The sequence below is a fragment of the Hemitrygon akajei genome, chromosome 21 (genome assembly GCF_048418815.1).
Source record: "Hemitrygon akajei chromosome 21, sHemAka1.3, whole genome shotgun sequence".
Lineage (NCBI taxonomy): Eukaryota > Metazoa > Chordata > Chondrichthyes > Myliobatiformes > Dasyatidae > Hemitrygon > Hemitrygon akajei.
In genome coordinates this window covers 40,637,560-40,650,143 of record NC_133144.1, presented here as the reverse complement: position 1 = coordinate 40,650,143, position 12,584 = coordinate 40,637,560, and the positions used below count along the sequence as shown (strand labels likewise).

The window sequence follows — 12,584 nt, the reverse complement described above, 5'->3', positions numbered from 1 at the left end:
TTGGGTTCTAATCTGGTGATGAAATATCTGCACTGAAGGAATGCATTTGGGACTTTCCCCAAAGTGAGATTATATAGACAGAATCCGGGTTTAAAATGCCTAATTCACGGGCATCGCCTTCATATGATTGAGTAATGTTATTAAATTCGCAAGTCTGATGCACGTAAAGTACATATGTTTAGTCCTTCGAATGGCAGAACTAGTTTCTCTCTCTCTCTCTCTCTCTCTCTCTCTCTCTCTCTCTCTCTCTCTCTCTCTCTCTCTCTCTCTCTCTCCCCCCCCCTTCTTCCCTCCTTACTTCTGCCCCCACCCCCTCCAGTTTTGGTAATTGCTCTTTCTGATCAGTTTTGTGCTTTAGATGTCAATCATTACAATTCTATGAAGGTGTAGTTTTCCCACTTATAAACAAAAATTGACACATGACATCTGTAAAAACAGAACCGATTCAATACCTAGAATAGACTGTAGACTACCAGTCAAATCAGTTCCTCTAGGTTTATTATGTTAAAACTGTTTTGTCTCCTATTAAAATGGATCAATATATCATTAAGTAGCAGAATAAAAATTAACGCCACTGAATGAGACCATTTGGCCCATTGTATCCATGCCTGTTTACTTCTAAAACACTTAAACATTCCATGAAGAAACACTGGAATATTAAATGGATAGAAGGAATTTACGCACACAATTGCTATATTTAATCATTGCCCAGTAACAAAGGTCAAACATTTCAGGCAAGTTTTATAACTGTAGAAGCACAGGAACATAGCTCTGAATCATATTTAAAATTACTGCTACTATAATTCTAAGTGCTTAGTTGCTTGAGAGTGGCAAGTCTGCAACCAGTACAATAGTGTTTGTGAAATTACCATCCATTACATCCAGGTCAAGCTGCCATAGAATAAAGAATAAGGTCATTTATCTGTGCCAAAATGCATCCTAGGACCATTATTGTACAAGTCACAGAACATTGTTTCAGTCTGCAAGGGATTCAAATTTGCATGGGGGCTTCACTCCCTTAAGGATTCAAGGCGCCCTATTGTTCAGTTTCTGCATCACAATTGTTCTGAAGGCATTTTAAGTTTTCTATGCTCTTTATCTGTTTCTTTGATTCATCCATAAACAATCAAAGGGAATCTTTCTGTTGCTGCACACCAGCTGAATGCAATCAGGGGTAAAGTGACCCGGGCCACCTTTCCAAGCTTGTAACATGATCCGCAGAATGCTAGAGCTACAGCTTTCTGACTGTGTTTCTGAGGACTCTGTATGCTTCTCAGACAAACAATTGAAGGCAGCTTGTGACAAGTAGAATAAAAAGGCTCAAGGTGTTTCTGTGAAAGTCTCCACTTGTTTAACGTTGCCAGTTTTTGGATTATGTTGTCATATAAACCAAAAAGGAGAATTAAAGTCATTTCTTTGTCAGCACTTGCTGGAGGACTCTGAGAATATATAGTACGGGGTAACATAATTGGTGGAAATATACATAATTCATAACCACTGACATTGAGTTGGGGTTTTGCTTTAAGAGGCTGGTCTGACATGATGAATTTTTATGTGAAGAGTTCTTAGCATGCTTTTGTGTGTGGGTTTTGGATTTCAAAAAAATTTGTTATGGATTTCATTAAACATAAAACACCTCACTTCAAAAACCTACATTGGTGACCCCGATGCTCTAGGATGATTCTGGAGTTATTGAACATGTCAGCCAAGGCAGTCACTTTGAAACTATCGGAGTTTTGGGAGCAAAATGCTATCGCCTGATTCGTACAAGCCGAGGCCCAGTTCGTTCTGTGCGAAAACAAGACCAATGACACCAAATTCTACGATGTGGTAGCGTCGCTCAGCTGGTCCATGGTGGTGAGAGTGGTGAGTCTGCTTGAACAGCTGCCTGAGCATGATAACTACCGATCACTGAAAACTCACCTTTTACAGATTTTTGGACTATTGGGAGTCTCAGCACACATAACAGTTGCTCTCCTTGCCCGGCCTCATTGATGCTAGGCCTTCGGAGCTAATGGACCATATGCTGTCTCTCCTGGGAAATCACCGGCCTTGTTTTATTTTTAAAGAACTCTTCACGCAGCAAATGCCTGATCATAAGAACATAAGAAATAGGAGCAGGAGTAGGCCATCCAGCCCATCGAGCCTGCCCCGCCATTCAATAAGATCATGGCTTATCTGTCCATAAACTCAGCTCCATCTATTTGCCTTTTCCCTATAACCCTTAATTCCCTTATTATGTAAAAACCTATCTAACTTTCTTAAATATATTTAGTGAAGAAGCCTCAACTGCTTACATGGGCAGAGAATTCCACAGATTCACCACTCTCTGGGTAAAATAGTTTCTCCTCATCTTCATCCTAAGTCTTCTCCCCTGAATCTTGAGGCAATGATTGGGCTGCAGCCTGTGTGAAGTGACAGCGGGCAAAAATTACCTGTCACGGTCAGGCGCCATTGGCACCTTTTGATGTCCCTGAGCAAGGGTTTGACCATGTCAGTATGGACCTGGTTGGTCCTCTTGCCCCTCTCACAGTTACTTGCACCTTCTTGACGTACACCTGGTGGCCAGAGGTCATCCCTCTAGCATCAACGATGGCCATAGATGTGGTTTGGGTGTTCATCAGTAGCTGGGCTGCTCGTTTTGGCACCCCATCTGATATTTCCTCTGACCGTCAGTCCCCAATTCATTTCAGACTTGTGGGCTGCGATGGCCCAGAACCTCGGTGTTAGGCTATTCACACACGGAATATCACCCGCAGTCCAATGGCCTATGTGAGTGTTTTCACTGCCACTCTGAGGGCTTCCCTGACGGATGAGTTTTGGCATGATCATTTCCTATGAGTCCTGCTGGGGCTCAGAACAGCTCCAAAAGAGGACATGCAGTCGTCTGTGGCAGAGTTGGTATACGGGCAGCCATTACGAGTGCCAGAACATTTCATTCCTGACGCCACAACACCCTGGGCAGCTACTCAACAGTTTTCCACCCTCCTCAGTAACTTCAATTCCTTTCCACCAATTCCTACCTCCCAACAAGGCATACAGCACACTTGGGTTCCTGTTGACAAACATGCCGCCTCATTTGTTTTCTTCCACCATGATGCACACCATCATCCCCTTAGGCTCCTTATGATGGCCTGTTCCACATTCTAGGACAGGGAGAAAAGACTTTTGTCATAGATAAGAGGGGTAAACGCGAACGTATTTAAGTAGATCGTCTTAAGCCAGCCCACCAAGATTTGGAGTATTCCGTTGCCATGGCCCTGGCATCAGAACATGACCATAAGTGTGTCAACACTTCTCTGGATGAGCCAGAGGCACATGCTGTTCCTCCATTCAGGGAACATAGGACCTGAGTTGGGTGACTCATCCAAGCTCTAGACAGGCTCACAATGCCAGTTGTAGTGAATTCTGTTGGTGGGGGGGGGGGGGGGGGTTGTATAGGGTAACATAATTGGGACTAATGTACATACTTCACACGCAACGACTTTGTGTTGAGGTTTCACTGTAAGAGGCTGGTCTGACATGATGACGTTTTTAGGTTAAGAGTTTTTTAGCATGCTTTTATGTGTAGGTTTTGGAGTTCAATAAAAATGTGTTACGAGTTTCATTTAACGTAAAATGCCTCTCTTCATTTTGTTGCGAAAACCTACAGCAGCAGAGGAACAGACCCTCAGGTCACGATGTCTGTACCGAATATGATGCTGAATTAAACTGTGCATGATCCACATACCTCCATTCTCTGTACAGTATATTCACAAGTCTATGTAGCAGCCTGCTAAACACACTTAAACTATTGTATCTGCTTCCACCACTAACCCTGGCAGCCCAACCCTACCAGTGTCTATGTAAAAAACTAGGCCTATCGCTCTTTTAAATTTCCCTTCTCACCAGGAAGGTATATCCTCTCATACTTGACATGGCATCCTGGTATTACAATGCCATGGACCTGGCATACTGGTATTACAATGCCATGGAGATGGCATACTGGTATTACAATGCCATGGACATGGCATCCTGGTATTACAATGCCATGGACCTGGCATACTGGTATTACAATGCCATGGAGATGGCATACTGGTATTACAATGCCATGGACATGGCATCCTGGTATTACAATGCCATGGACCTGGCATACTGGTATTACAATGCCATGGACCTGGCATACTGGTATTACAATGCCATGGAGATGGCATACTGGTATTACAATGCCATGGAGATGGCATACTGGTATTACAATGCCATGGACCTGGCATACTGGTATTACAATGCCATGGAGATGGCATACTGGTATTACAATGCCATGGAGATGGCATACTGGTATTACAATGCCATAGACCTGGCACACTGGTATTACAATGCCATGGACTTAGGTTCAACTCTGCTGCTGACTGTAAGGAGTTTCTACGTTCTCCCATGACTGTGAGGGTTTCTGCTTGGTGCTCCATTTTCCTCCCACATTTCAAATACGTACAGGTTAGTAGATTAATTGATCTCATAGATGTAATTGGGCAACACAGGCTTATTGAGCTGGATCGGCCCATTACTGTGCTGTATCTCTAAATTTAAAAAAAGACTTTGACTGCCTACACCATCTATGCCCCTCATCATTTTATAAACTTCTATCAGTTCTCTCTTCAGCTTCTGATGCTCCAAATAAAAATAATCCAACTTGTCCAACTTCTCCTTTTAGCTTATAACCTTTAATTCAGACAGCATCCTGGTAAACCTCTTCTGCACCTTTTTCAAAGCCTCCACATCCAACCTCACTGGCTGTGGCATTGATGCAGCCAGATTAGAAATAAATGACCAGAATTATGCAAATGAAATGGACAGTGAGTCACTGAACATTGTCCTGGACAGCTGGAGGAGGGCAGACAGGTTGGAGCACAGGAGTGATAGTGCTGAAGCTCCAGCTCTCTTCCGCATGTTCTTGTGGTGTTCAGGGGAGTTGCTGTTCTCCCGATGCAGCCCTCGGTCACAGTGACAAAGAGAAGTGTTGTACGTTTCCCATTCCCAGCTGCACATGCTTCACATAAAGAGCAGGCCAACACAAAAAAGAGAAGGACTGGTATCCTTGGATGAAGTCCTATGTACTTTCCCATTAGGACTGGGGTGAGTGAGACATCTGGATTTTACAGTGAGTCTTTCCGGCACTCCCTACTGCTGGAACAGGCTCCTGTGAATAAATGTCATCCATTATCCACGATTCATTTCCCAAGGGGGCTGGGTCCTACCTCACAAATAATTGCTTAGTCATACTGACAGCAATTTCATACAACCAAATAAATTCTTCAGAGAGGCTGCTAAAGGATGACATTTTCTAAGACTTTGCTTTTTTGCTGGATCCATGAGTGACTTCACATGGCTGTGCAGTTAAGCCAAAATAATAATTTCTGAAAAAAGAAAGGGGACTCTATTGGATCATGCAAGAGATTTGATTGGTGGTTTCTTGATTGGTGTAAATGAAAAGCCTACAAAAAGTAGCAGGTGCAGCCATTGACTACTCAGTAAAGCCTTCCCTACCATTGAACACAAGGAGCATCGTTGCAGGAAAGCAGCATCCATCTTCAAAGACCCCCACCATCCAGGCCATCAGGAAGGAGGTAGAGGAGCCTCAGGACTCACACCACCAGGTTTAGCGGTAGTTATCACTCCTCAACCATCAGACTCTTGTACTAGAGTGAATAACTTCACTCAGCCCATCACTGAACTGATGACACAACCTTTGGACTCAGTTTCAAGGATTCTACAATTCATGTTCTCAGTATTATTTATTACTTAATTATTATTATTTTGTTTTTATTTTTGTATTTGCACGGTTTGTTGTCCTTTGCACATTGGCTGTTTGTCATTGTTTTTGTGTAGATTTTCATTGATTCTATTATGTTTTGTTATATCTATTGTGAATGCCTGCAATCAAATGAACCTCAGGGCAGTACTGTCTATGGTGACATGCATGTACTTTGATAATAAATTTGCTTTGAATGTGAATGTTGAACTTTGAGCATGGACCATCGGAATTGTTCAGCCCCAAGTGGAACTGGAGTTAGGAACAAAAAAAATACAAAGTGGTAAATTCAACCGCGTCCAAAAGGAGGCACAGAATCTTGATTAATGTACACGTGGGCAGTGAGTGAGGTGCTGGCAGCATGCTAATTCCATGTTGCCTGCTTTTTATGATGATCACACAGTCTGGTCAGTGCAAATCACTTCACTCAGTGACTGGATATCTGAACAGATGCTTGACACCTGCTCAAGTTGATGTCAGGTCTATTGTCAGATGCACAAGTACATGTATGCACAGCAAAAAATGCTTTCTGCAGCATGACAGGCACATTGCATCAGAAAAGCAGGATTCAAAAGAAACATATCCAACTTTTACAAGAGAAAACACAACTGGAAATAAATAAAATATCCAATGTGGTCAAAGTTGTCATAGCCTTGGTAAATTTAGTATATTATTGTTATACTTACTGAGGGACAATGGAAAACTTCTTTGCATGTCATCCATAGAGATGATTTCATCACATCAGTATATTGAAATGGTACAAGGGGAACCAATAGAAGAATACTGAATAAAGTGTCGCAGTCAGAGAGAAAGTGCAGTGCAGGCAGCCAGTAAGGTGAATGAGGCCATAATGAAGTAGATTGTGAGGTCAAGATCCTACCTTGACCATTCAACAGTCTTATTATGGAGAGATTGAAGCTGTCCTTGACCGTGGTGGTACCATATTGAGGTATTCATTAGGATTGTTCCAAGTTAGTTCAAGAACTGGATGGTTGATGGGAATTTGCTGTTGGTGTGGAATTTAGGCTTCAATGCCTCCTGCTTGGATGATGGCATGGTCTGGATGGTTGGAAACTTTGACGATACCTTCTTCAGGTAGTGCCTCCTGTAGATGGTCCTCTTGCTTCCTTTTGGTACATTCTTGCAAAGAGATACAAGAGGCTGCAGGTACTGGAACATGGTCAAAAAGAGAGCTGCTGGATGTACCTGTGGAAGGAGATGGACAGGGGATGAGACCTTGCAGCTTGGTCATATTACTGGCTATTCAACCATGACAGCTATGATAGGTATCATCGTCAGCATGGACAAGCTGTTCTGTAAGGGCCTATTTCTGTCCTGTATGGTTCTGTGATTCTATGAACTCACTGCCTTGCTCTGTAACCTTTCCAAGACAAAGAGGCACTCCACCAGAAAGTCAGGAGAGAGTCAGGAATGCTGGTAAGCCGAGAATTGCATCTGCTTGCAAAATACAATTTCAGAAAGGAGCACTTTAAATCTCAGAAGGGGGCGAAGCATAAGCAGCGGATGGACTGCACCATAATCTGAATAACTTCCCGTCCTGCCCCACCTACGAATGCAGGAAATGGGAGCAGGAACAGGCCACCGACCTCTCAAACCTGCTATGCCAGTCAATATGATCGTGGCAAATTTACCTCAGGCCTCAGTACCTCTTCTGTACCCATTCCCCATTGCCCTCAAATCCATGATCTTTCTATAATGTACCTGCCTCCATCTTAAATACTCCCAGTGATGTAACCTTTTTAGGGAATTCTTGAGATCCATCACCCTCTGAAAAGTAAATGTCCATACCATTCTGTTTTCAATGCCCAGCTCTTTCCTTAATCTGCATGCCCTTACAATCAGATACTTGCCATCCAGGCATTACATCCCTAACATCAGGAACACCCTCATACCCTTTTGATGTGGACCCACACTTACTGTTACTGTTTTAATGGCCTGTTACGTTCACCTGCTCTCATTGGCCTCGGCTGCACAACTTCATCGTTGCCATGGAGATAAATTCTTATTGAAAGAATCAAAGGATATGGGGACAGCATAGGGTAAGTAGTGTTGGGTAGAAGATTGGCCACAATCTGACTGAACGACGGAGAAGGCTAAATTGCTAAATTGCTTCTGTTTCTTATCGGGCATTTGGGATCCTGAGCTCTCAGCAGAATCCCTGCACCAAACTAGCCACTAGGCTGAATCAAATTTCTTTACTTGAGGAAATACATGCTGTATTTGGAGGTAGTGCAGAGGAGTTTCACCAGTTTGGTCTATAGCTGAGGGGGTTAGTCTATGAGGAGAGATTGAGCTATCTGGGACAATCACGAGGAAATCTGCAAATGCTGGAAATTCAAGCAACACACACAAAATGCTGGTGGAACGCAGCAAGCCAGGCAGCATCTATAGGGAGAAGCACTGTTGACATTTCAGGCCGAGACCCTTTGTCAGGACTAATTGAAAGGAAAGATAGTAAGAGATTTGAAAGTGGGGGAAGGGAGGGGAAAATACAAAATGATAGGAGAAGACCGGAGTGGGTGGGGTGAAGCTGAGAGCCGGAAAGGTGATTGACAAAAGGGATACAGAGCTGGAGAAGGGAAAGGATCATGGGACAGGAGGCCTAGGGAGAAAGAAAGGGGGAGGGGAACACCAGGCAGAGTGATGGGCAGAAAGAGAGAAGTAAGTGTGGTATACTGCACCCGGTGCTCCCAGTGTGGCCTTTTATATATTGGTGAGATCCAACGCAGACTGGGAGACCGTTTTGCTGAACACCTACGCTCTATCTGCCAGAGAAAGCAGGATCTCCCAGTGGCCACACATTTTAATTCCACGTCCCATTCCCATTCTGATATGTCTATTCATGGCCTCCTCTACTGTCAAGATGAAGCCACACTCAGGTTGGAGGAACAACACCTTATATACCGGCTAGGTAGCCTCCAACCTGATGGCATGAACATTGACTTCTCTAACTTCCGTTAGTGCCCCTCCTCCCCTTCTTACCCCATCCCTGATATATTTAGTTTTTTTTCCCCCCTCCTTTTTTTTCTCTCTTTCTGCCCATCACTCTGCCTGTTCTCCATCTCCCTCTGGTGCTCCCCTCCCCTTTCCTTCTCCCTAGGCCTCCCGTCCCATGATCCTTTCCCTCTCCAGCTCTGTAACCCTTTTTGCCAATCACCTTTCCAGCTCTCAGCTTCACCCCACCCCCTCCGGTCTTCTCCTATCATTTCGCATTTTCCCCTCCCCCTCCTACTTTCAAATCTCTTACTATCTTTCCTTTCAGTTAATCCTGATGAAGGGTCTCGGCCCGAAACGTCGACAGTGCTTCTCCCTATAGATGCTACCTGGCCTGCTGCGTTCCACCGGCATTTTGTGTTTGTTACCTGGGACAATACTCATTGGTACAGAGAGGGGATTTTATAGTAAAATATAAGGTTATGAAAGGGTTAGTTAAGATAGAGACAGGAAAGTTATTATCACAGGTAAGTGAGGCTAGAACTAGGGGACATAGCCTCAAGTTTTGGGGGAAATAGATTTAGAATGGAGATGAGGAGAGTAGTGAATCTTTGGAATTCTCTGCCTAGGGAAGCAGTAGAGGCTACATCATTAAATATGTTTAAGACAGTTCGATTTTTTCACTGTAGGGCATATATGTCAAACTCAAGGCCCGCAGGCCAAATCCGGCCCGCGGTGGAATTATCTTTGGCCCGCGAGATAATATCTAATTACTATTAAAGCTGGCCCCAGTAATCGAAGCACCTATGGCGTATGATATGGCTAATGCTGAGTTTATTCAGGTACCAGGTTTTCAGGGTTTTTAGTGTTTATTCGGCAGTCTTGCTCGGCAGTCTTCTTCATAAGAAACGGAATTTGTAAAGTGAAACACTTTGTAGTTATAGCAGAGACTGAGACACATGAGAGCAGGCTGAAAAAACGGAGGCAACGAAAGCTGCGTTCGCACGCGTCCGACTGATCCGGCCCGCATGAAGCTGCATTTTGCTCAATCCGGCCCGTGACCTAAAATGAGTTTGACACCCCTGTAAGGGTTATGGGGAAAAGGCAGGTAGGTGGAGCTGAGTCCACAGTCAGATCAGCCATGAATGGTGGAACAGGCTCAATGGGCCAGATGGTCAACTCCTGCTCCTATTCCTTTTGTTCTCAACTATCCCATTTAGTAACCAAATGTTTGGAAATTTTCTCATGTCTAAAAATTACTATTTTATCTCAGATAATAACTAGCTATATCAGTTGCTAATGACCTAAGTAGGCAGTAATAACATTGCTCCTAAATGCAGCAGCCAGCATTTGAACAGATTTGAACTTCTTAGCTTTTTAGCCACAGTTGACCAGGGTAGCCAACTGTTGCCCATTTTAATGTTGCAGTGGTAATCAGGATCATTAACATCTCATTCCATTTCCTTGGCTAAATTCACAGTCCCAGGATGCAAGACAGAGGCAACTGTTGATCAGCTTTGCCGACTAATGATCGTACATTTTGCAGACCAAGTTTTAACACAGAGTGCTGTACTGCCCAGAATGCACTGCTCGGGGTGCTGTTAGAGGAAAAACAGTAGAGGTATTTAAGAGGCTCTTGGGCACATGAATGTGCAGGGAATGGAAAGACTAGTTTAGATAGGTTATTAATTACTAGTTTAATTAAATCAGCACAACTTTGTGGGCTGGATGACCTGTTCCTGTGTTGTATTGTTCTGTTGATTTATTGGAAGAGATTTAATCACTGTCTTCATTTTTCACCTTACTTTACAGATGCTCCCTTCAGTTATATTATCTGCCCCTGGTCAGTGTTACTCTCAACGAGTGGTGAATTGTCGTTCAGAAGTAATGCCTCAGGTGGGGACGTCTGTACCTTTACTGCCCCAGAAATACTCCAGGGGAGATGCTTGAGCTCACAGCTTGCGATAGAAAAGGTAAGCGGCAAATCGCTATTTGTCTCAGACTCCCCAGAGAGTTTGGTGCACATGCTCCCAGGAATTGTCTTTGCAGGGCTGAGAGATTCAGATGCAGCAAATGATGTTCTGGAGGACCTCAGCAGATCATGTAACATCATGAAAAATCCAGTGCTGGTCAAGCCCACCGTGGAGCTTTGTGTTTTCTTATATAGGGCAAGGGGAAACTAGCTGATTAAGCCAGAATATAGAGCACTACAGCCCAGAACCATGCCCTTCAGCCTCTCTAGTCCATGTTGAACTGTTATTCTGCCTAGTGGACCTGCACCTGTACCTCTGTATTGTTCCCATCCATGTACTTATGGAAAATAGGAGATGTTAGAAATCTGGACTATAGATGGAAAATGTTGGGGACAATGTTCCCAGCAGATGAAAAGAGAAATGGTTAGATTTTAAGGTCTGGGACTCTTCAAAAGAACTAAGAGGGAGAGAGGGAGAGAGAAGCAAGTTAGTCTACGATGCAGAGCATGTGGGAAAATGTAATGGGTGGAACGCAGAGTGAATAGACTGAATTAAACTTAATTTATACAAATGAAATAGGTAAAAAAGTAATGTCTCAGTAGGCTTCAATATGCAACAATATTCAGACCATACGCATTACACAGATGAAGGAAATTAACCTCCCCTTAACCTCCATGTTAATTCACCCTGCTGGAATATATTGCTGCAATATCACCCAAGTGTAATATTCATCATCATTATTATGCGCCGTGTAGTATGGAGGTGGCTGATCATGTTCTCCATGACCCTGATTGTTCTTGGCAATCTTTTCTACAGAAGTGGTTTGCCATAACCTTCTTCTGGGCAGTGACCCCAGCCCTAATCAATATTCTTCAGAGATTGTCTGCCTGGCTTTAGTGGTCACATAACCAAGACTTGTGATATGCGCCAACTGCTCACACAACCATCCACCACCTGCTCCCATAGCTTCAAGTGACCTTGATCGGGAGGAAGGGGTGTTAAGCAGGTACTATGCCTTACCCAAGGGTGACCTGCAGGCTGGCGGAGGGAAGGAGTACCTTACAACTCCTTTGGCAGAGATGTATCTGCACTCTGCCACCCAAAGTGTAATATTACTACGTGGATTATGGCATCACTGTCTTACCCAGGTAGTGGCTTGTCTTAAAACACTGTACCAGTGGGCTGGATGTCTTACAGAAATAGTACACCAGCTAGGAAGTTTATGACTCTGAAAAGGCTGAACAAATTTTGCTTGCTTCCTCTGTTTGTTTGTTTCACAGTCATGGAGGTGGCAGAACCTACCCAGGTTTAGCTCACTTCGGCCTGGCCCCACTCATAAAGCCTTCTGGAGGTAGCAGGGCAATCCAGTTCTCATGTTATTATAATTCAGTTCTTACATTGTTTAACTGAAGCATACAGCACAGGAAGAGGCCAGCATATCTATGCGAGCTCTTGGGATGGGAAGGTAGTGCATTTGTTAGCACAACGCTCGACAGTACCAGCAACCCGGGTTCAACGCCTGCCGCTGTATGTAAGGAGTTCGTACGTTCTTCCTGTGACCGTGTGGATTTCCTCCAGGTGCTCTGGTTTCCTCCCACAGTCCAAAGCCATACTGGTTAATTGGTCATTGTAAATTGTCCCCGATTAGGTTAGGGTTAAATCAGGGGTTGCTGGGTGGCGTGGCTCGAAGGAATGGAAGGGCATACTCTACGACATATCCCAATAAGTAATTCAATAAATAAAACTGCCTGAGAAAGTGGTGGAGGCAGACACCTTCACAAATATTAATTGTCATCTGGACATGCATTTGAATCACAAAGTGGTAGAAGGCTATGGACCCAGTGCTGGTGAATGGCATGCTATAGACG

The 12,584-nt window shown here is 43.9% G+C and overlaps 1 protein-coding gene across 1 annotated transcript in view; it reads left to right on the top strand.

Annotated features, from left to right (window-relative positions):
• Positions 1-12,584, top strand: part of ptpn20 (protein tyrosine phosphatase non-receptor type 20) — a 419,828-nt gene that overhangs the window by 67,018 nt on the left and 340,226 nt on the right. The window contains exon 3 of the mRNA XM_073025740.1: positions 10,556-10,716. Coding sequence (XP_072881841.1) covers positions 10,556-10,716 — 161 coding nt within the window. The remainder of the gene's footprint in view (positions 1-10,555; positions 10,717-12,584) is intronic.